Source organism: Oncorhynchus keta, chromosome 4 (assembly GCF_023373465.1).
Source record: "Oncorhynchus keta strain PuntledgeMale-10-30-2019 chromosome 4, Oket_V2, whole genome shotgun sequence".
Lineage (NCBI taxonomy): Eukaryota > Metazoa > Chordata > Actinopteri > Salmoniformes > Salmonidae > Oncorhynchus > Oncorhynchus keta.
In genome coordinates this window covers 73,620,708-73,643,419 of record NC_068424.1, presented here as the reverse complement: position 1 = coordinate 73,643,419, position 22,712 = coordinate 73,620,708, and the positions used below count along the sequence as shown (strand labels likewise).

The following is a 22,712-nucleotide window of genomic DNA, read 5'->3' as shown; positions in this document are numbered from 1 at the left end:
ATTAGAACAGACCCTGTTAGGTCTCATTAGAACAGACCCTGTTAGGTCTCAATAGAACAGACTCTGTTAGGTCTCATTAGAACAGACCCTGTTAGGTCTCAATAGAACAGACCCTGTTAGGTCTCATTAGAACAGACCCTGTTAGGTCTCATTAGAACAGACCCTGTTAGGTCTCAATAGAACAGACCCTGTTAGGTCTCATTAGAACAGACCCTGTTAGGTATCATTAGAACAGACCCTGTTAGGTCTCATTAGAACAGACCCTGTTAGGTCTCATTAGAACAGACCCTGTTAGGTCTCAATAGAACAGACCCTGTTAGGTCTCAATAGAACAGACCCTGTTAGGTCTCATTAGAACAGACCCTGTTAGGTCTCATTAGAACAGACCCTGTTAGGTCTCAATAGAACAGACCCTGTTAGGTCTCATTAGAACAGACCCTGTTAGGTCTCATTAGAACAGACCCTGTTAGGTCTCATTAGAACAGACCCTGTTAGGCCTCATTAGAACAGACCCTGTTAGGTCTCAATAGAACAGACCCTGTTAGGTCTCATTAGAACAGACCCTGTTAGGTCTCATTAGAACAGACCCTGTTAGGTCTCAATAGAACAGACCCTGTTAGGTCTCAATAGAACAGACCCTGTTAGGTCACATTAGAACAGACCCTGTTAGGTCTCATTAGAACAGACCCTGTTAGGTCTCAATAGAACAGACCCTGTTAGGTCTCAATAGAACAGACCCTGTTAGGTCTCATTAGAACAGACCCTGTTAGGTATCATTAGAACAGACCCTGTTAGGTCTCATTAGAACAGACCCTGTTAGGTCTCATTAGAACAGACCCTGTTAGGTCTCATTAGAACAGACCCTGTTAGGTCTCATTAGAACAGACCCTGTTAGGCCTCATTAGAACAGACCCTGTTAGGTCTCAATAGAACAGACCCTGTTAGGTCTCATTAGAACAGACCCTGTTAGGTCTCATTAGAACAGACCCTGTTAGGTCTCAATAGAACAGACCCTGTTAGGTCTCAATAGAACAGACCCTGTTAGGTCACATTAGAACAGACCCTGTTAGGTCTCATTAGAACAGACCCTGTTAGGTCTCAATAGAACAGACCCTGTTAGGTCTCAATAGAACAGACCCTGTTAGGTCTCAATAGAACAGACTCTGTTAGGTCTCAATAGAACAGACCCTGTTAGGTCTCATTAGAACAGACCCTGTTAGGTCTCAATAGAACAGACCCTGTTAGGTCTCATTAGAACAGACCCTGTTAGGTCTCATTAGAACAGACCCTGTTAGGTCTCAATAGAACAGACCCTGTTAGGTCTCATTAGAACAGACCCTGTTAGGTCTCAATAGAACAGACCCTGTTAGGTCTCATTAGAACAGACCCTGTTAGGTCTCATTAGAACAGACCCTGTTAGGTCTCATTAGAACAGACCCTGTTAGGTCTCAATAGAACAGACCCTGTTAGGTCTCATTAGAACAGACCCTGTTAGGTCTCATTAGAACAGACCCTGTTAGGTCTCAATAGAACAGACCCTGTTAGGTCTCAATAGAACAGACCCTGTTAGGTCTCATTAGAACAGACCCTGTTAGGTCTCAATAGAACAGACCCTGTTAGGTCTCATTAGAACAGACCCTGTTAGGTCTCAATAGAACAGACTCTGTTAGGTCTCATTAGAACAGACCCTGTTAGGTCTCATTAGAACAGACCCTGTCAGGTCTCATTAGAACAGACCCTGTTAGGTCTCAATAGAACAGACCCTGTTAGGTCTCATTAGAACAGACCCTGTTAGGTCTCATTAGAACAGACCCTGTTAGGTCTCAATAGAACAGACCCTGTTAGGTCTCATTAGAACAGACCCTGTTAGGTCTCAATAGAACAGACCCTGTTAGGTCTCAATAGAACAGACCCCGTTAGGTCTCATTAGAACAGACCCCGTTAGATCTCATTAGAACAGACCCTGTTAGGTCTCATTAGAACAGACCCTGTTAGGTCTCATTAGAACAGACCCTGTTAGGTCTCATTAGAACAGACCCTGTTAGGTCTCAATAGAACAGACCCCGTTAGGTCTCATTAGAACAGACCCTGTTAGGTCTCATTAGAACAGACCCTGTTAGGTCTCATTAGAACAGACCCTGTTAGGTCTCATTAGAACAGACCCTGTTAGGTCTCATTAGAACAGACCCTGTTAGGCCTCATTAGAACAGACCCTGTTAGGTCTCATTAGAACAGACCCTGTTAGGTCTCAATAGAACAGACCCTGTTAGGTCTCATTAGAACAGCCCCTGTTAGGTCTCATTAGAACAGACCCTGTTAGGTCTCATTAGAACAGACCCTGTTAGGTCTCAATAGAACAGACCCTGTTAGGTCTCATTAGAACAGACCCAGTTAGGTCTCATTAGAACAGACCCTGTTAGGTCTCAATAGAACAGACCCTGTTAGGTCTCATTAGAACAGACCCTGTTAGGTCTCATTAGAACAGACCCTGTTAGGTCTCATTAGAACAGACCCTGTTAGGTCTCAATAGAACAGACCCTGTTAGGTCTCATTAGAACAGACCCTGTTAGGTCTCATTAGAACAGACCCTGTTAGGTCTCATTAGAACAGACCCTGTTAGGTCTCATTAGAACAGACCCTGTCAGGTCTCATTAGAACAGACCCTGTCAGGTCTCATTAGGGGGAAGTGGGGAGGATGTGGTTGAAGTATGACGATAGAGAGATGAAGGGATGGGGGGATGTAACAGAGAGATGGAGTGTCTCTGGTTCAGTCTTTCCTTGCAGTATGAGTCACAGGTCAGAAGAGGAGATGGAGGTCATGCATCCTTTCTATCCTCTCACCGATACAACTGACGAACTGGAATAAACGGCCAAGTAAAATGTCTGGCCTCTTACCTCAGCATGGTCAGCTACCAGCAGCAGCTCTACATACTTCATACTCTGGCCCACGTCTCTCCGCTCCTGGAGAAATATCAGGACATAGTAGAGAACTTCATAGCCAACTATTACAGTGCATTATTACTTGTTATGAGCGCGCGCCACACACATGTACCCCTATAATGTTTCATTATCAACTCATAGCATGTTATGCCTGTTTTCCATGGGACTTAAAATGGCTGATATTTCACTGATACAAAGTAGCGCTCCCTATTCTCTGAAGAAGATAGTGGTGGTTCTCATATCAGATACCAACCAGTCTATCTGTCCCTCCTCCACTCACCCTTCTGCCCCACGGTGACATCATTCCCTGGATGAGGTCACCCAGCCCCTCCGCCTGGCCTTGGTTGCTATGGCGTTGCCCGCAGGTTCCGTTGGGCAAACGGAGGTTCTCGGCTCGGAACACGGCGTGAGGAGGCTGTGTATCCATGGTGATAGAGGGCAGGGGTTCTATCAGGTAGCTGACACTGGTGTTCACCGTAACCAGTCCCCTAGAGAAACAGAGATCTGGGTCACATCAGTTCCAGGCTAGAAAACATAAAAGATTTATATTACCTAACTAACTAAAACTATTATAGCTGGGAACGTAGCTAGTGTTTAAAACTCAAATATCTATTGCGAGAAGTTAGATATGTCAGAATGTAAAACTAGAAGCAGCACCTTTACACCTGCATTGTTTGCTGTTTGGGGTTTTAGGCTGGGTTTCTGTACAGCACTTTGAGATATCAGCTGATGTACGAAGGGCTATATAAATAAATTTGATTTGATTTGATTTGATTTGAGCAGGGATTTACATGTCAGGTCTTAGACAACTACATCATCACTGAACTGTGTATATAAATTCTGATACCAGATGGATGGAGCAGAAAGAGAGAGAGAAGAAGAAGGAGAGAGACAGACACAGAGAGAGAGAGAGAGAGAGAGAGAGAGAGAGAGAGAGAGAGAGAGAGAGAGAGAGAGAGAGAGAGAGAGAGAGAGAGGGAGAGAGAGAGAGAGAGAGAGAGAGAGAGAGAGAGAGGGAGAGAGAGAGAGAGAGAGAGAGAGAGAGAGAGAGAGAGAGAGAGAGAGAGACAGAGGAGGAGGAGAGATCCTCAGGGAGATTTCTGATGTTTCCACTCAGTCAGCTGGGACATATAGTGCTGTAGGTCTGTAGGCTTCCTGCAGTGTACCATTGGCTATGCTGCTGAAGCTTCTCCCAATAGACACCCAGCACATAGCAGGTTCTGGCTCAGTGAAGATTGTATCAGAGAGAGGCGTCATACCAGGGGCTGTGGGCAACCCTTCTCCAGATGCTTTCTACAACTGCTTTTGACAGTGCCTGCTCTCCTATTATGTTTGATTGAAAATGACCGTGTGACAAATATATGTCTGAATGGCCATTAAAATCAAATGAATTCATCTGTTGGAATGCTGTCCTATTCCATGCAGTTAGTGATCACCACTTCCATCAGCAGGGTTACTGGTGGAAACGCTTACCTGAGACCTGAGCAGGTGCTGAGTGCTACACTGGACCCCTCCACACCCCGGACATCACCGTGGTAGAAACAGTGGCCCTGCAAAATGAGAGGAGAGTTAAACAAACTCACATCATGCACTTTTCTTTTTGCAATGATGGCACCTAAGATTTGAGAGCTGGTTAGCCTGTCTCGGACTCAGCCAACTCTTTAGCTATTGGACATCCAAAAACCAGAAATAGGCTGGTTTCATGAATAGCCCCCTATTGTTAGATGCTTTGGAACATCCCATTGAACTCACAGTGCTGGGTGGATAGGAGGTCTGGCGGTAACCGCTGGGACCGTACCATATCTCCTGATATCCGGGGGCCAATAACTGCCTGGAACATACAGAAAGAAAGAGAGAGAACATGACCCCACTGAAAACAGTGCTGGTGAACAGAATACAATGTCAGCATAAAACAAAGGGAAGCAGGGTGTTTCAGTCAGAGAGAACAGAGAGAGGTAAAGGGAAAGAGAACAGAGAGAGGTAAAGAGAACAGAGAGAGGTAAAGGGAAAGAGAACAGAGAGACGGAAAGAGAACAGAGAGAGGTAAAGGGAAAGAGAACAGAGAGAGGTAAAGGGAAAGAGAACAGAGAGAGGTAAAGGGAACGGAGAGAGGTAAAGAGAACAGAGAGAGGGAAAGAGAACAGAGAGAGGGAAAGGGAAAGAGAACAGAGAGAGGTAAAGGGAAAGAGAACAGAGAGAGGGAAAGGGAAAGAGAACAGAGAGAGGGAAAGAGAACAGAGAGAGGGAAAGAGAACAGAGAGAGGGAAAGGGAAAGAGAACAGAGAGAGGGAAAGGGAAAGAGAACAGAGAGAGGGAAAGGGAAAGAGAACAGAGAGAGAGAAAGAGAACAGAGAGAGGTAAAGGGAAGAGAACAGAGAGAGGGAAAGGGAAAGAGAACAGAGAGAGGTAAAGAGAACAGAGAGAGGTAAAGGGAAAGAGAACAGAGAGAGGGAAAGGGAACAGAGAGAGGGAAAGGGAAAGAGAACAGAGAGAGGGAAAGGGAAAGAGAACAGAGAGAGAGAAAGAGAACAGAGAGAGGTAAAGGGAAAGAGAACAGAGAGAGGTAAAGGGAAAGAGAATAGAGAGAGGGAAAGGGAACAGAGAGAGGGAAAGGGAAAGAGAACAGAGAAAGGGAAAGGGAAAGAGAACAGAGAGAGGTAAAGGGAAAGAGAACAGAGAGAGGAAAAGGGAAAGAGAACAGAGAGAGGTAAAGGGAAAGAGAACCGAGAGAGGGAAAGAGAAAGAACAGAGAGAGGGAAAGGGAAAGAGAACAGAGAGAGGGAAAGGGAAAGAGAACAGAGAGAGGTAAAGGGAAAGAGAACAGAGAGAGGGAAAGAGAACAGAGAGAGGGAAAGGGAACAGAGAGAGGGAAAGGGAAAGAGAACAGAGAGAGGGAAAGAGAACAGAGAGAGGGAAAGAGAACAGAGAGAGGGAAAGGGAAAGAGAACAGAGAGAGGTAAAGGGAAAGAGAACAGAGAGAGGGAAAGGGAACAGAGAGAGGGAAAGGGAAAGAGAACAGAGAGAGGGAAAGGGAACAGAGAGAGGGAAAGGGTAAGAGAACAGAGAGAGGTAAAGAGAACAGAGAGAGGTAAAGGGAAAGAGAACAGAGAGAGGTAAAGGGAAAGAGAACAGAGAGAGGGAAAGGGAAAGAGAACAGAGAGAGGGAAAGGGAACAGAGAGAGGGAAAGGGAAAGAGAACAGAGAGAGGGAAAGAGAACAGAGAGAGGTAAAGGGAAAGAGAACAGAGAGAGGTAAAGGGAAAGAGAACAGAGAGAGGAAAAGGGAAAGAGAACAGAGAGAGGTAAAGGGAAAGAGAACAGAGAGAGGTAAAGGGAAAGAGAACAGAGAGAGGTAAAGGGAAAGAGAACAGAGAGAGGTAAAGGGAAAGAGAACCGAGAGAGGGAAAGAGAAAGAACAGAGAGAGGGAAAGGGAAAGAGAACAGAGAGAGGGAAAGGGAAAGAGAACAGAGAGAGGTAAAGGGAAAGAGAACAGAGAGAGGGAAAGGGAAAGAGAACAGAGAGAGGGAAAGGGAACAGAGAGAGGGAAAGGGAAAGAGAACAGAGAGAGGGAAAGAGAACAGAGAGAGGTAAAGGGAAAGAGAACAGAGAGAGGTAAAGGGAAAGAGAACAGAGAGAGGAAAAGGGAAAGAGAACAGAGAGAGGTAAAGGGAAAGAGAACAGAGAGAGGTAAAGGGAAAGAGAACAGAGAGAGGTAAAGGGAAAGAGAACAGAGAGAGGTAAAGGGAAAGAGAACCGAGAGAGGGAAAGAGAAAGAACAGAGAGAGGGAAAGGGAAAGAGAACAGAGAGAGGGAAAGGGAAAGAGAACAGAGAGAGGTAAAGGGAAAGAGAACAGAGAGAGGGAAAGGGAAAGAGAACAGAGAGAGGGAAAGGGAACAGAGAGAGGGAAAGGGAAAGAGAACAGAGAGAGGGAAAGAGAACAGAGAGAGGGAAAGAGAACAGAGAGAGGTAAAGGGAAAGAGAACAGAGAGAGGGAAAGGGAAAGAGAACAGAGAGAGGTAAAGGGAAAGAGAACAGAGAGAAGGAAAGGGAAAGAGAACAGAGAGAGGGAAAGGGAAAGAGAACAGAGAGAGGTAAAGGGAAAGAGAACAGAGAGAGGTAAAGGAAAAGAGAACAGAGAGAGGGAAAGGGAAAGAGAACAGAGAGAGGTAATGGGAAAGAACAGAGAGAGGGAAAGAGAACAGAGAGAGGTAAAGGGAACAGAGAACAGAGAGAGGTAAAGGGAACAGAGAGAGGTAAAAGAGAACAGAAAGAGGTAAAGAGAACAGAGAGAGGTAAAGAGAACAGAGAGAGGTAAAGGGAAAGAGAACAGAGAGGGAAAGGGAAAGAGAACAGAGAGAGGGAAAGGGAAAGAGAACATTAGAGGAGTGTGATAGTGAGAGTGAGACAGGAATAGAGAGACCGAGAGTGAGCGATGAAAAGTGAGAGAGGAAGAGGAAGAGTGAGAGAAGTATTGTATTCCTCTCCAGTGGCACACAGCTCATGAAACATTCATGGTGACATTCTGAGCTACAAAGGGAATGAGTGCCTCAACGCATTACAGAGATAGACAGAGAGATACAGATACAGAGATAGACAGAGAGATACAGATACAGAGAGAGAAAAAGAGATACAGATACAGAGAGAGAAAAAGAGATACAGATACAGAGAGAGACAGAGATACAGACCGATACAGAGATAGACAGAGATACAGATACAGAGATAGACAGAGATACAGATACAGAGATAGACAGAGATACAGATACAGAGATAGACAGAGATACAGATACAGAGATAGACAGAGATACAGATACAGAGAGAGACAGAGAGATACAGATACAGATACAGAGAGAGACAGAGATACAGACCGATACAGAGATAGACAGAGATACAGATACAGAGAAAGACAGAGATACAGATACAGAGAGAGACAGAGAGATACAGATACAGAGATAGATAGAGAGATACAAATACAGAGATAGATAGAGATACAGATACAGAGAGAGACAGAGATACAGACCGATACAGAGAAATACAGAGAGACAGAGAGAAACAGATAAAGAGAGAGACAGATACAGAGAGAGACAGAGATACAGACCGATACAGAGAGATACAGAGAGAGACAGAGAGATACAGAGAGAGACAGAGATACAGACCAATACAGAGAGATACAGAGAGAGACAGAGAGAGACAGAGAGAGACCGATACTGAGAGAGACAGAGAGACAGAGAGACAGAGAGACAGAGAGAGACAGAGAGATACAGATACAGAGATAGATAGAGAGATACAAATACAGAGATAGATAGAGATACAGATACAGAGAGAGACAAAGAGATACAGATACAGAGAGAGACAGAGATACAGACCGATACAGAGAGATACAGAGAGACAGAGAGAAACAGATAAAGAGAGAGACAGAGAGAGACAGATACAGAGAGACAGAGAGAGACAGAGATACAGAGAGATACAGATACAGAGAGACAGAGAGACAGAGAGAGACAGAGAGATACAGATACAGAGAGACAGAGAGACAGAGAGAGACAGAGAGATACAGATACAGAGAGAAACAGAGAGACAGAGATACAGAGAGATACAGATACAGAGAGACAGAGAGACAGAGAGAGACAGAGAGATACAGATACAGAGAGACAGAGAGACAGAGAGAGACAGAGAGATACAGATACAGAGAGAAACAGAGAGAGACAGAGAGATACAGATACAGAGAGACAGAGAGAGACAGAGAGATACAGATACAGAGAGACAGAGAGAGACAGAGAGATACAGATACAGAGAGACAGAGAGAGACAGAGAGATACAGATACAGAGAGAAACAGAGAGAGACAGAGAGATACAGATACAGAGAGAGACAGAGAGAGACAGAGAGATACAGATACAGAGAGACAGAGAGACAGAGAGAGACAGAGAGATACAGATACAGAGAGAAACAGAGAGAGACAGAGAGATACAGATACAGAGAGAGACAGAGAGAGACAGAGATACAGACCGATACAGAGAGATACAGAGAGACAGAGAGAAACAGATAAAGAGAGAGACAGAGAGAGACAGATACAGACCGATACTGAGAGAGACAGAGAGACAGAGGGAGAAACAGAGAGAGACAGAGAGATACAGATACAGAGAGAGACAGAGAGAGACAGAGAGACAAACACAAACACACCCTACAGAGCCCCAGGACATCAGCACAATTAGACCCAATCAAATCATGAGAAAACAAAAAGATAATTACTTGACACGTTGGAAAGAATTTACAAAAAAACAGAGCAAACTAGAATGCTATTTGGCCCTACACAGAGAGTACACAGCGGCAGAATACCTGACCACTGTGACTGACCCAAAATTAAGGAAAGCTTTGACTATGTACAGACTCAGTGAACATAGCCTTGCTATTGAAAAAGGCCGCCGTAGGCAGACATGGCTCTCAAGAGAAGACAGGCTATGTGCTCACTGCCCACAAAATGAGGTGGAAACTGAGCTGCACTTCCTAACCTCCTGCCCAAAGTATGACCATATTAGAGAGACATATTTCCCTCAGATTACACAGATCCACAAAAAATTCGAAAACAAATCCAATTTTGATAAACTCCCATATCTACTGGGTGAAATTCCACAGTGTGCCATCACAGCAGCAAGATTTGTGACCTGTTGCCACGAGAAAAGGGCAACCAGTGAAGAACAAACACCATTGTAAATACAACCCATATTTATGCTAATTTTATGAAGGCTATTCTATGCGAGAAATTGCCAAGAAACTGAAGATCTCGTACAACGCTGTGTATTACTCACTTCACGCAAACTGTCTCTAACCAGAATAGAAAGAGGAGTGGGAGGCCCCGGTGCACAAATGAGCAAGAGGATGGATTCATGCTGACTTGGGAGTGTCACCCTGGGTAAACTCAGAGAGTTATGAGTAAATTACAGCCTTGTCAAACACACACAGCTGCTCTATAAACATACCAACAAACACAGATGCTCTATGGACATACCAACAAACACACAGATGCTCTATAGACATACCAACAAACACACAGATGCTCTATAGACATACCAACAAACACACAGATGCTCTATAGACATACCAACAAACACACAGATGCTCTATAGACATACCAACAAACACACAGATGCTCTATAGACATACCAACAAACACACAGATGCTCTATAGACATACCAACAAACACACAGATGCTCTATAGACATACCAACAAACACACCGTTCGAGTGAATGGTGGTGGTGGTTAGAGTGTATGGTGGTGGTGGTTAGAGTGTGTGGTGGTGGTGGTGGTTAGAGTGTATGGTGGTGGTGGTTTGAGTGAATGGTGGTGGTTGTTAGAGTGAATGGTGGTGGATAGAGTGTATGGTGGTGGTGGTTAGAGTGTATGGTGGTGTTGGTTAGAGTGAATGGTGGTGGTTAGAGTGAATGGTGGTGGTTAGAGTGAATGGTGGTGGTTAGAGTGAATTGTGTTGGTGGTTCGAGGGGATGGTGGTGGTGGTGGTTAGAGTGAATGGTGGTGGTGGTTCGAGTGAATGGTGGTGGTGATTAGAGTGAATGGTGGTGGTGATTAGAGTGTATGGTGATTGTGGTTAGAGAGTATGGTGGTGGTTAGAGTTTATGGTGGTGGTGGTGGTTTGAGTGAATGGTGGTGGTGGTGGTTAGAGTGAATGGTGGTGGTGGTTAGAGTGTATGGTGGTTGTGGTGGATAGAGTGTATGGTGGTGGTTAGAGTGTATGGTGGTGTTGGTTAGAGTGAATGGTGGTGGTTAGAGTGAATGGTGGTGGTTAGAGTGAATGGTGGTGGTTGGAGTGAATGGTGGTGGTGGTTAGAGTGAATTGTGTTGGTTAGAGTGAATGGTGGTGGTGGTTAGAGTGAATGGTGGTGGTGGTTAGAGTGAATGGTGGTGGTGGTTAGAGTGAATGGTGGTGGTGGTTAGAGTGAATGGTGGTGGTGGTTCGAGTGAATGGTGGTGGTTAGAGTGAATGGTGGTGGTGGTTAGAGTGAATGGTGGTGGTTAGAGTGAATGGTGGTGGTGGTTAGAGTGAATTGTGGTGGTGGTTCGAGTGAATGGTGGTGGTGATTAGAGTGAATGGTGGTGGTGATTAGAGTGTATGGTGGTTGTGGTTAGAGAGTATGGTGGTGGTTAGAGTTTATGGTGGTGGTGGTGGTTTGAGTGAATGGTGGTGGTGATTAGAGTGAATGGTGGTGGTGATTAGAGTGTATGGTGATTGTGGTTAGAGAGTATGGTGGTGGTTAGAGTTTATGGTGGTGGTGGTGGTTTGAGTGAATGGTGGTGGTGGTGGTTAGAGTGAATGGTGGTGGTGGTTAGAGTGAATGGTGGTGGTGGTTAGAGTGTATGGTGGTTGTGGTGGATAGAGTGTATGGTGGTGGTGGTTAGAGTGTATGGTGGTTGTGGTGGATAGAGTGTATGGTGGTGGTGGATAGAGTGTATGGTGGTGGTGGTTAGAGTGTGTGGTGGTGGTGGTGGTTAGAGTGTATGGTGGTGGTTAGAGTGTATGGTGGTGGTGGTTAGAGTGTATGGTGGTGGTGGTTAGAGTGTATGGTGGTGGTTAGAGTGTATGGTGGTGGTTAGAGTGTACAGTGGTGGTGGTTAGAGTGTATGGTGGTGGTGGTTAGAGTGTATGGTGGTGGTTAGAGTGTACAGTGGTGGTGGTTAGAGTGTGTGGTGGTGGTAGTTAGAGTGTATGGTGGTGGTTAGAGTGTACAGTGGTGGTGGTTAGAGTGTGTGGTGGTGGTGGATAGAGTGTACAGTGGTGGTGGTTAGAGTGTGTGGTGGTGGTGGATAGAGTGTATTGTGGTGGTGGTTAGAGTGTGTGGTGGTGGTGGTTAGAGTGTACAGTGGTGGTGGTTAGAGTGTATGGTGGTGGTGGTGGATAGAGTGTACAGTGGTGGTGGTTAGAGTGTATGGTGGTGGATAGAGTGTGTGGTGGTGGTGGTTAGAGTGTACAGTGGTGGTGGTTAGAGTGTATGGTGGTGGATAGAGTGTGTGGTGGTGGTGGTTAGAGTGTACAGTGGTGGTGGTTAGAGTGTATGGTGGTGGTGGTGGTTAGAGTGTACAGTGGTGGTGGTTAGAGTGTATGGTGGTGGATAGAGTGTACAGTGGTGGTGGTTAGAGTGTGTGGTGGTGGTGGTTAGAGTGTATGGTGGTGGTTAGAGTGTACAGTGGTGGTGGTTAGAGTGTGTGGTGGTGGTGGATAGAGTGTATTGTGGTGGTGGATAGAGTGTGTAGTGGTGGTGGTTAGAGTGTATGGTGGTGGTGGTTAGAGTGTATGGTGGTGGTTAGAGTGTACAGTGGTGGTGGTTAGAGTGTGTGGTGGTGGTGGTTAGAGTGTATGGTGGTGGTGGTTAGAGTGTATGGTGGTGGTTAGAGTGTACAGTGGTGGTGGTTAGAGTGTGTGGTGGTGGTGGTTAGAGTGTATGGTGGTGGTTAGAGTGTACAGTGGTGGTGGTTAGAGTGTGTGGTGGTGGTGGATAGAGTGTATTGTGGTGGTGGATAGAGTGTGTAGTGGTGGTGGTTAGAGTGTATGGTGGTGGTGGTTAGAGTGTATGGTGGTGGTTAGAGTGTACAGTGGTGGTGGTTAGAGTGTGTGGTGGTGGTGGTTAGAGTGTACAGTGGTGGTGGTTAGAGTGTGTGGTGGTGGTGGTTAGAGTGTATGGTGGTGGTGGTTAGAGTGTACAGTGCTGGTGGTTAGAGTGTGTGGTGGTGGTGGTTAGAGTGTGTAGTGGTGGTGGTTAGAGTGTGTGGTGGTGGTGGTTAGAGTGTACAGTGGTGGTGGTTAGAGTGTGTGGTGGTGGTGGTTAGAGTGAATGGTGGTGGTTAGAGTGTACAGTGGTGGTGGTTAGAGTGTGTGGTGGTGGTGGTTAGAGTGTACAGTGGTGGTGGTTAGAGTGTATGGTGGTGGTGTTTAGAGTGAATGGTGGTGGTGGTGGTTAGAGTGAATGGTGGTGGTGTTTAGAGTGAATGGTGGTGGTGGTTAGAGTGTATGGTGGTGGTGGTTAGAGTGTATTGTGGTGGTGTTTAGAGTGAATGGTGGTGGTGGTGGTTAGAGTGAATGGTGGTGGTGTTTAGAGTGAATGGTGGTGGTGTTTAGAGTGAATGGTGGTGGTGTTTAGAGTGAATGGTGGTGGTTAGAGTGAATGGTGGTGGTAGTTAGAGTGAATGGTGGTGGTGTTTAGAGTGTATGGTGGTGGTAGTTAGAGTGAATGGTGGTGGTTAGAGTGAATGGTGGTGGTAGTTAGAGTGAATGGTGGTGGTGTTTAGAGTGAATGGTGGTGGTGGTTAGAGTGTATGGTGGTGGTGTTTAGAGTGAATGGTGGTGGTGGTTAGAGCGTATGGTGATGGTGGTTAGAGTGTATTGTGGTGGGGGTGGGGGTTAGAGTGTATGTTGGTGGTGGTTAGAGTGTACAGTGGTGGTGTTTAGAGTGTATGGTGGTGGTGGGGGTTAGAGTGTATGGGAGTGGGGGTGGGGGTTAGAGTGTATGGGAGTGGGGGTGGGGGTTAGAGTGTACGTTGGTGGTGGTTAGATTGTATGGTGGTTGTGGTTAGAGTGTATGGTGGTGGTTAGAGTATATTGTGGTGGTGGTTAGAGTGTATTGTGGTGGTGGTTAGAGTGTATGGTGGTGGTTAGAGTGTATTGTGGTGGTGGTTAGAGTGTATTGTGGTGGTGGTTAGAGTGTATGGTGGTGGTGGTGGTTAGAGTGTATGGTGGTGGTTAGAGTGTATTGTGGTGGTGGTTAGAGTGTATTGTGGTGGTGGTTAGAGTGTATGGTGGTGGTGGTGGTTAGAGTGTATGGTGGTGGTGGTGGTTAGAGTGTATTGTGGTGGTGGTGGTTAGAGTGTATTGTGGTGGTGGTGGTTAGAGTGTATTGTGGTGGTGGTGGTTAGAGTGTATGGTGGTGGTGGTGGTTAGAGTGTATTGTGGTGGTGGTTAGAGTGTATGGTGGTGGTGGTGGTTAGAGTGTATGGTGGTGGTGGTGGTTAGAGTGTGTGCATCAGGGGTTCTGGGTGCTGGATGAAGTCCAGGCTCCAGACAGATGCTGTGATTGAGAACCAGTTAGTATGAGGAATGGCTGTCTCAGAGCAGGGCTAAGACAAAAGACTTGGTTCAGTCACAACGGAAAGATAGAGAGAGGGGAAGAGGAAGAGAGAGAGGAGGGGGAAGAAAGAGAGAGACAGTGAGATAGAGAGAGGGGGGAGTATGATAGATAGATCTGGATAGAGAGAGGGGGAGAAGGGGAGGGCTAGTGCACATCAGGGTCAGTGGGTCACATTCTCTCATGGTATCAGATGACATCACCAGGGTCTCTGTGTGTGTGTGTGTGTGTGTGTGTGTGTGTGTGTGTGTGTGTGTGTGTGTGTGTGTGTGTGTGTGTGTGTGTGTGTGTGTGTGTGTGTGTGTGTGTGTTCGCGTGCGTGTGTGTGTGTTCGCGTGCGTGTGTGTGTGTGTGTGTGTCTTCACTAGAACTAAAAGCAGGGGTGGCAGGGGATGACGCAACTTGAGAAATGAATGATGAAGGGGCTTTTATGGCAGAGCTGGGAGGGTGTGTATGTCTCACAGACTGTCTCAGCTGGGGGTCAAGCTAAAGTCAAACAAGCATATAGATCTGTAGCGGTGAAAGACTAAACATCAACTGAAAGAAAGAAAGAAGGACAAGCAAACTTGCCAAAGTCACAGGGAGAAGAGATGTCTCTGTTATGTATCATCTGTGTCTGTCTGATGTCTGATGTCTGGTCTGGTCTGGTCTGGTCTGGTCTGGTCTGGTCTGGTCTGGTCTGGTCTGGTCTGTCTGTCTGTCTGTCTGTCTGTCTGTCTGTCTGTCTGTATGGTATCTGTATGGTATCTGTATGGTCTGGTGTCTGTCACTGTGTGTGGTCATCATTCTCTACATCCTGACTGTACAGTGGAGGACGTGTGTTGACCTGAAGCTTAAACTTCTCTACTGGGAAAAGGATGAGAGGAGAGGAGTGAAAGAGTGGGGCTTGTCAGGGGAGAGGGGTGGACAGAGGAGAGGACAGGAGTGCAAAGAGGAGAGGAGAGGGGTGGAAAGAGGGTTTAGGAGAAGAGAGGACAGAGGAGAGGGGTGGACAGAGGAGAAGGGTGGACAGAGGGTTTAGGAGAAGAGAGGACAGAGGAGAAGGGTGGACAGAGGGTTTAGGAGAAGAGAGGACAGAGGAGAGGTGTGGACAGAGGAGAAGGGTGGACAGAGGGTTTAGGAGAAGAGAGGACAGAGGAGAAGGGTGGACAGAGGGTTTAGGAGAACAGTGGACAAAGGAGAGGAGAAGAGTGGACAAAAGAGACGAGAGGACAGAGGGGAGGAGAGGGGTGGACTGAGGAGAGGAGAGGAGTAGACAGAGGAGAGGACAGGAGTGGACAGAGGAGAGGGGTGGACTGAGGAGAGGAGAGGGGTGGACAGAGGAGAGGGTAGGGGTGGACAGGAGTGGACAGGAGTGGACAGAGTAAAGGAGAGGGGTGGACAGAGGAGATGGGAGGCATCAGAGATTGTAATTGGGGTGTATGCTTCATGATTAACGACTCATGGTGTAATCATAACAACATACAGGAACTCATGTCCTTCTGCTCACCTGACCTAGAATTCCTTACAATCAAATGCCGGCCATATTACCTCCCAAGAGAATTCTCATCAGTTATCATCACAGCTGTGTACATTTCCCCCCCAAGCAGACACCAAGACGGCCCTCAAGGAACTTCACTGGACTCTATGTAAACTGGAAACCATATATCCTGAGGCTACATTTATTGTAGCTAGGGATTTTAACAAAGCAAATCGGAAAACAAGGTTACCTAAATTCTATCAGCATATTGATTGCACTACGCGCGGGAGTAATACACTCGATCACTGCTACTCTCAATTCCACAATGCGTACAAAGCCCTCCCCCACCCACCCTTCGGCAAATCCCGACAACGACTCCATCTTGCTCCTACCGTCTTATAGGCAGAAATTCAAACAGGATGTACCAGTGACTAGAACCATTCAACACTGCTCTGACCAATCGGAATCCACGCTTCAAGGTTGTTTTGATCACACGGACTGGGATATGTTCTGGTCAGCCAGAGAACAACATCAATCTGTACACTGACTCGGTGAGTGAGTTTATAAGGAAGTGCATTGGAGATGTTGTACCCACTGTGACTATTAAAACCCACCCTAACCAGAAATCGTAGATGGATGGCGGTATTCAGGCAAAACTGAAAGTGCAAACCACCACATTTAACCATGGAAAGAGTTCTGGGAAAATGGCTGAATATAAACAGTGTAGTTATTCCCTGTGCAAGGCAATCAAACAAGCAAAATGCCAGTACAGGGAAAAATTGGAGTCACAATTCTAACGGCTCAGACATGAGACGTATGTGGCAGGGTCTACAGGAAATCACGGACTACAAAAAGAAAACCAGCTATGTCACGGACACCGACGTCACGCTTCCAGACAAACTAAACACCTTCTTTGCCCGCTTTGAGGATAATACAGTGCCACCGTCGCGGCCCACGAACAAGGACTGCGCCCCTCCCCCTCCCTCTCCATGGCCGACGTGAGTAAAACATTTAAACATGTTAACCCTCGCAAGGCTGCTAGCCCAGACAGCATCCCTAGCCTCCCTAGCCTAGCATGCGCAGACCAACTGACTGGTGTGTTTACGGACATATTCAATCGCTCCCTATCCCAGTCTGCTGTCCCCACATGCTTCAAGATGGCCACCATTGTTCCTGTACCCAAGAAGGCAAAGATAACTGAACTAAATGACTATCGCCCTGTAGAACTCACTTCTGTCATCATGAAGTGCTTTGAGACTAGTCAAGGATCAGATCACCTTCACCTTACCGGCCACCCTAGACCCACTTCAGTTTGCAAACCGCCCCAACAGGTTCACAGACGATGCAATTGCCATCACACTGCACACTGCCCTATACCATCTGGACAAGAGGAATACCTATGTAAGAATGCTGTTAATTTACTACAGCTCAGCATTCAACACCATAGTACCCTCCAAGCTCCTCATCAAGCTGGAGGCCCTGGGTCTCAACCCCGCCCTGTGGAATTGGGTTCTAGACTTTCTGAAGGGCCGCCCATAGGTGGTGAAGGCAGGAAACAACATCTCCACGTCCCTGACCGTGCTCAACCCCCTCCTGTACTCCCTGTTCACCCACGACTGCGTGGCCATGCACACCTCCAACTTAATCTTCGAGTTTTCAGACGACACAATAGTAGTGGGCTTGATTTAAAAATATATATATATATTTTACCTTTATTTAACTAGGCAAGTCAGTTAAGAACAAATTCTTATTTTGAATGACTGCCTTAACTGCCTGTTCAGGGGCAGAATGACAGATTTGTACCTTGTCAGCTCAGGGATATGAATGTTCAACCTTTCGGGTTACTAGTCCAACGCTCTAACTACTAGGCTACCCTGCCGCCCAACACCGACGAGACAGCCTACAGGGAGGAGGTGAGGGCACTCGGAGTGTGTTGTCAGGAAACAACCTCTCACTCAATGTCAACAAAACAAAGGAGATCATCGTGGACTTCAGGAAACAGCAGAGGGAGCATCCACCTATCCACATCGAAGGGACAGCAGTGGAGAAGGTGGAAAGTTTTAAGATCCTCTGCACGTCACAGACAAACTGAAATGGTCGACCCACACAGACAGTGTGGTAAAGAAGGCGCAACAGCGCTTCTTCAACCTCAGGAGGCTGATAACAATAAATAATGCCACTTTAATCATGTTTACATATCTTACATTACTCATATCATATGTACAGTTGAAGTCAGAGGTTTACATACACCTTAGCCAAATACATTTAAACTCAGGTTTTCACCATTCCTGACATTTAATCCTACTAAAAATTCCCTGTCTTAGGTCAGTTAGGATCACCACTTTATTTTAAGAATGTGAAATATCATAATAATAGTAGAGAGAATGATTTTCTTCAGCTTTTATTTATATCATCACATTCCCAGTGGGTCAGAAGTTTACATTCACTCAATTAGTATTTTGTAGCATTGCCTTTACATTGTTTAGCTAGGGTCAAACGTTGCGGGTAGCCTTCCACAAGCTTCCCACAATAAGTTGGTTGAATTTTGGCCCATTCCTCCTGACAGAGCTGGTGTAACTGAGTCAGGTTTGTAGGCCTCAGGTGCAGGGCGCAGACCCTGCTCCACCTCTGGCTCACCACGCTTTGGTGACGCCTCTGGTGTGGGGAACCCCGCCACCTCCCCTGTACTGGGACCCTCTCTGCAGACCCCGGACTGGGCACCCTCGTTGCGGGCCCTGGACTGGGCATCCTCGTTGCTGCGGGCCCCGGACTGGGCACCCTCATTGCTGCGGGCCCCGGACTGGAGGCCGTTGCTGCGGGCCCCGGACTGGAGGCCGTCTCTGGGGGCTCCGGACTGGAGGCCGTCGCTGGAGGCTCTGGACTGGAGGGCGTCGCTGGAGGCTCCGGACTGGAGGACGTCGCTGGAGGCTCCGGACTGGAGGGCATCGCGCCATGGATCATCGCTGGAGGCTTCGTGCCATGGATCATCACTGGAGGCTTCTTGCCATGGATTATCACTGGAGTGGAGAGACACACAGGAGGCCTGGCTCTGGGAGCAGGCACAGGACTCACCAGGCTGGGGAGATATACAGGAGGCCTTGTCCTTGGCCGAGGCACCGGATACACTGGGCCGTGGAGGCACACTGGAAGTCTCGAGCTAAGAGCCTGCACAACCCGTCCTGGCTGGATGGTGACTTTAGCCCAGCACATGCAGGGCGCAGGCACAGGACGCACTGGGCTGTGCAGACGCACCGGAGACACAGTGCGCAGAGCTGGCGGAGGATATCCTGGGCCGTAGAGACGTCCTGGAGGTCCGGAGAGCAGGGCTGGCACACTCCGTTCTGGCTGGATGCTCACCCTAGCCCGGCAGATGCGGGGAGCTGGGATGTAGTGCACCGGGCTAAGAACGCGTACTGGAGACACCGTGCGCGCCACCGCATAACAGGTGCCTGACCAGTACGACGCCTGCCACGGTAAACACGAGGAGTTGGCTCAGGTCTCCAACCTGACTCTGCCACACTCCCCGTGTGCCCCATCCCAAAAAAAAATGTTTTGGGGCTGCCTCTCGGGCTTCCTTGCCAGCCGTGTTCCTTCATAGCGTCGCCTCTCAGCTTTAGCTGCTTCCAGCGATATTTGATTTTCCCATGATGTCAAGGAAAGAGGCACTGAGTTTGAAGGTAGGCCTTGAAATACATCCACAGGTACACCTCCAATTGACTCAAATGATGTCAATTAGCCTATCAGAAGCTTCTAAAGCCATTAAATAATTTTCTGGAATTTTCCAAGGTGTTTAAGGGCACAGTCAATTTATCGTATGGAAACTTCTGACCCACTGGAATTGTGATACAGTGAATTATAAGTTAAATAATCTGTCTGTAAATAATTGTTGGAAAAATGACTTGTGTCATGCACGAAGTAGATGTCCAAACTGACTTGCCAAAAGTATAGTTTGTTAACAAGAAATTTGTGGAGTGGTTGAAAAACTTAAACTTCCGACTTCAACTGTATATACTGTATTTTACACCATCTATTCCACCTTGCCTATGCCGCTCGCCATCGCTCATCCATATATTTATATGTACATATTCTCATTCACCCCTTTAGATTTGTGTGTATTAGGTAGTTGTTGGGGACTTGTTAGATTACTTGTTAGATTTTACTGCACTGTCGGAACTAGAATCACAAGCATTTCACTATACTCGCAGTTACATCTGCTAACCATGTGTATGTGAACAATAAAATTTGATTGGATTTGACAGAGGAGAGGAGGGCAGGGGGAAACAAGACAATAAACTGATTTGAACACCATATAACCCTCCCTCGCGTTCCTTAACTCTCCCTGTCTTTCCCGATCTCTACCCTTCCATTGTCCTATCCCATGTCTCGCTTTCTCTCTCTACATCTCTCTCTGCTTCTCTCTCTGATTCAGCAGCACAGCACCTCCTGGCTCTTCACCAAATCACCGTCCTCCTATGGCCCCGCCACAGCCTTTCATTAGGCTAAAAGCCCTGAGACACACACACACACGAACACGCACACAGCAGGTTTATGATTAAGTGATTCAAAGACAAGAGCAAAGGAGACAGACTGATATAGAGAAGGAGAGAGGGAGGGGGAGAGAGAGAGAGAATGAGAGAGGGAGGGGAGGAGAGAGAGAGAGCAAAAGAGAGGGAGGGGAGGAGAGGAGAGAGAGAAGGAGAGAGAGGGGGAGGAGAGGGAGAAGGAGGGAGGGAGAACAAGAGAATGAGAAAGGGGGAAAGAGAGAAGGAGAGAGGGAGGGGAGGGGAGGGGAGGGGAAATGGAAGGGAGGAGAGTGAGAGAAGGAGAAAGGAGACAGTAGATGGAAGGAAGGAATGATCTAGATAGAAAGAAGGAGAGCACTTCATCTCCTTCTATTGGCTGGAGGATGGTTTAAGACTGTGGCAGGGGATAAGGCTGATGAGGTGTAGGACTGGAGCAGGGGATAAGGCTGGTGAGGTTTAGGACTGGAGCAGGGGGATAAGGCTGATAAGGTTTAGGACTGGGGCAGGGGGATAAGGCTGGTGAGGTTTAGGACTGGAGCAGGGGATAAGGCTGGTGAGGTCTAGGACTGGAGCAGGGGATAAGGCTGGTGAGGTCTAGGACTGGGGCAGGGGATAAGGCTGGTGAGGTCTAGGACTGGGGCAGGGGATAATGCTGATGAGGTCTAGGACTGGGGCAGGGGATAAGGCTGATGAGGTTTAGGACTGGAGCAGGGGGATAAGGCTGATGAGGTTTAAAACTGGGGCAGGGGGATAAGGCTGGTGAGGTCTAGGACTGGAGCAGGGGGATAAGGCTGGTGAGGTTTAGGACTGGGGCAGGGGATAAGGCTGGTGAGGTTTAGGACTGGGGCAGGGGATAAGGCTGGTGAGGTTTAGGACTGGAGCAGGGGGATAAGGCTGGTGAGGTTTAAAACTGGGGCAGGGGGATAAGGCTGGTGAGGTCTAGGACTGGAGCAGGGGGATAAGGCTGGTGAGGTTTAGGACTGGGGCAGGGGATAAGGCTGGTGAGGTTTAGGACTGGGGCAGGGGGATAAGGCTGGTGAGGTTTAGGACTGGAGCAGGGGGATAAGGCTGGTGAGGTTTAGGACTGGAGCAGGGGGATAAGGCTGGTGAGGTTTAGGACTGGAGTAGGGGGATAAGGCTGGTGAGGTCTAGGACTGGAGCAGGGGGATAAGGCTGGTGAGGTTTAGGACTGGAGCAGGGGGATAAGGCTGGTAAGGTGTAGGACTGTGGCAGGGGATAAGGCTGGTGAGGTCTAGGACTGGAGCAGGGGGATAAGGCTGGTGAGGTTTAGGACTGGGGCAGGGGGATAAAGCTGGTGAGGTTTAGGACTGGAGCAGGGGGATAAGGCTGGTAAGGTGTAGGACTGTGGCAGGGGATAAGGCTGATGAGGTCTAGGACTGGAGCAGGGGGATAAGGCTGGTGAGGTCTAGGACTGGGGCAGGGGATAAGGCTGGTGAGGTCTAGTACTGGGGCAGGGGGATAAGGCTGATGAGGTTTAGGACTGGGGAAAGGGATAATGCTGGTGAGGTCTAGGACTGTGGCAGGGGATAAGGCTGGTGAGGTTTAGGACTGGGGCAGGGGATAAGGCTGGTGAGGTCTAGGACTGGGGCAGGGGATAAGGCTGGTGAGGTTTAGGACTGGGGCAGGGGATAAGGCTGGTGAGGTTTAGGACTGGGGCAGGGGAAGGTTATAAGGCTGGTGAGGTTTAGGACTGGGGCAGGGGACAAGGCTGGTGAGGTCTAAGACTGGGACAGGGGTTAAGGCTGGTGAGGTCTAGTACTGGGGCAGGGGATAAGGCTGGTGACGTCTAGTACTGGGGCAGGGGATACGGCTGATGAGGTTTAGGACTGGGGCAGGGGATAAATCTGGTGAGGTTTAGGACTGGAGCAGGGGATAAGGCTGGTGAGGTCTAGGACTGGGACAGGGGAAGGGGATAAAGCTGGTGAGGTCTAGGACTGGGGCAGGGGATAAGGCTGGTGAGGTCTAGGACTGGGACTGGGGCAGGGGATAAGGCTGATGAGGTTTAGGACTGAGGCAGGGGACAAGGCTGGAGTTCAGGGACAAGGTGAGAGAGAGCGCTGAAGAAAAGAGGACTAGGATAGGAGACTGGAGTAAAGAGGACTGGGGTAGATGACTGGGGTAGAGGACTGGGCTAAAGATGACTGGGGTAGATGACTGGGGTAGAGGACTGGGGTAGAGGACTGGGCTAAAGATGACTGAGGTAGAGGACTGGGCTAAAGATGACTGGGGTAGAGGACTGGGGTAGATGACTGGGGTATAGGACTGGGCAAAAGATGACTGGGGTATAGGACTGGGCAAAAGATGACTGGGGTATAGGACTGGGCAAAAGATGACTGGGGTATAGGACTGGGCAAAAGATGACTGGGGTAGAGGACTGAGGTAGAGGACTGGGCAAAAGATGACTGGGGTAGAGGACTGGGCTAAAGATGACTGGGGTATAGGACTGGGCAAAAGATGACTGGGGTATAGGACTGGGCAAAAGATGACTGGGGTAGAGGACTGGGCAAAAGATGACTGGGGTAGAGGACTGGGCTAAAGATGACTGGGGTAGAGGACTGGGGTAGATGACTGGGGTAGAGGACTGGGCAAAAGATGACTGGGGTATAGGACTGGGCAAAAGATGACTGGGGTATAGGACTGGG

General features: G+C 48.0%; 1 protein-coding gene across 2 annotated transcripts in view; it reads right to left on the bottom strand.

The window, feature by feature from the left end:
* Window positions 1–22,712, bottom strand: part of LOC118384062 (disintegrin and metalloproteinase domain-containing protein 19-like) — a 67,979-nt gene that overhangs the window by 24,538 nt on the left and 20,729 nt on the right. For both annotated transcript variants that reach the window (XM_052515217.1, XM_052515216.1), the window contains exons 4-7: window positions 4,693–4,771; window positions 4,414–4,490; window positions 3,221–3,428; window positions 2,896–2,961 (exon numbers count right to left, since the gene is read on the bottom strand). In XM_052515217.1, the coding sequence (XP_052371177.1) occupies window positions 2,896–2,961; window positions 3,221–3,428; window positions 4,414–4,490; window positions 4,693–4,771 (430 nt within the window). The remainder of the gene's footprint in view (window positions 1–2,895; window positions 2,962–3,220; window positions 3,429–4,413; window positions 4,491–4,692; window positions 4,772–22,712) is intronic.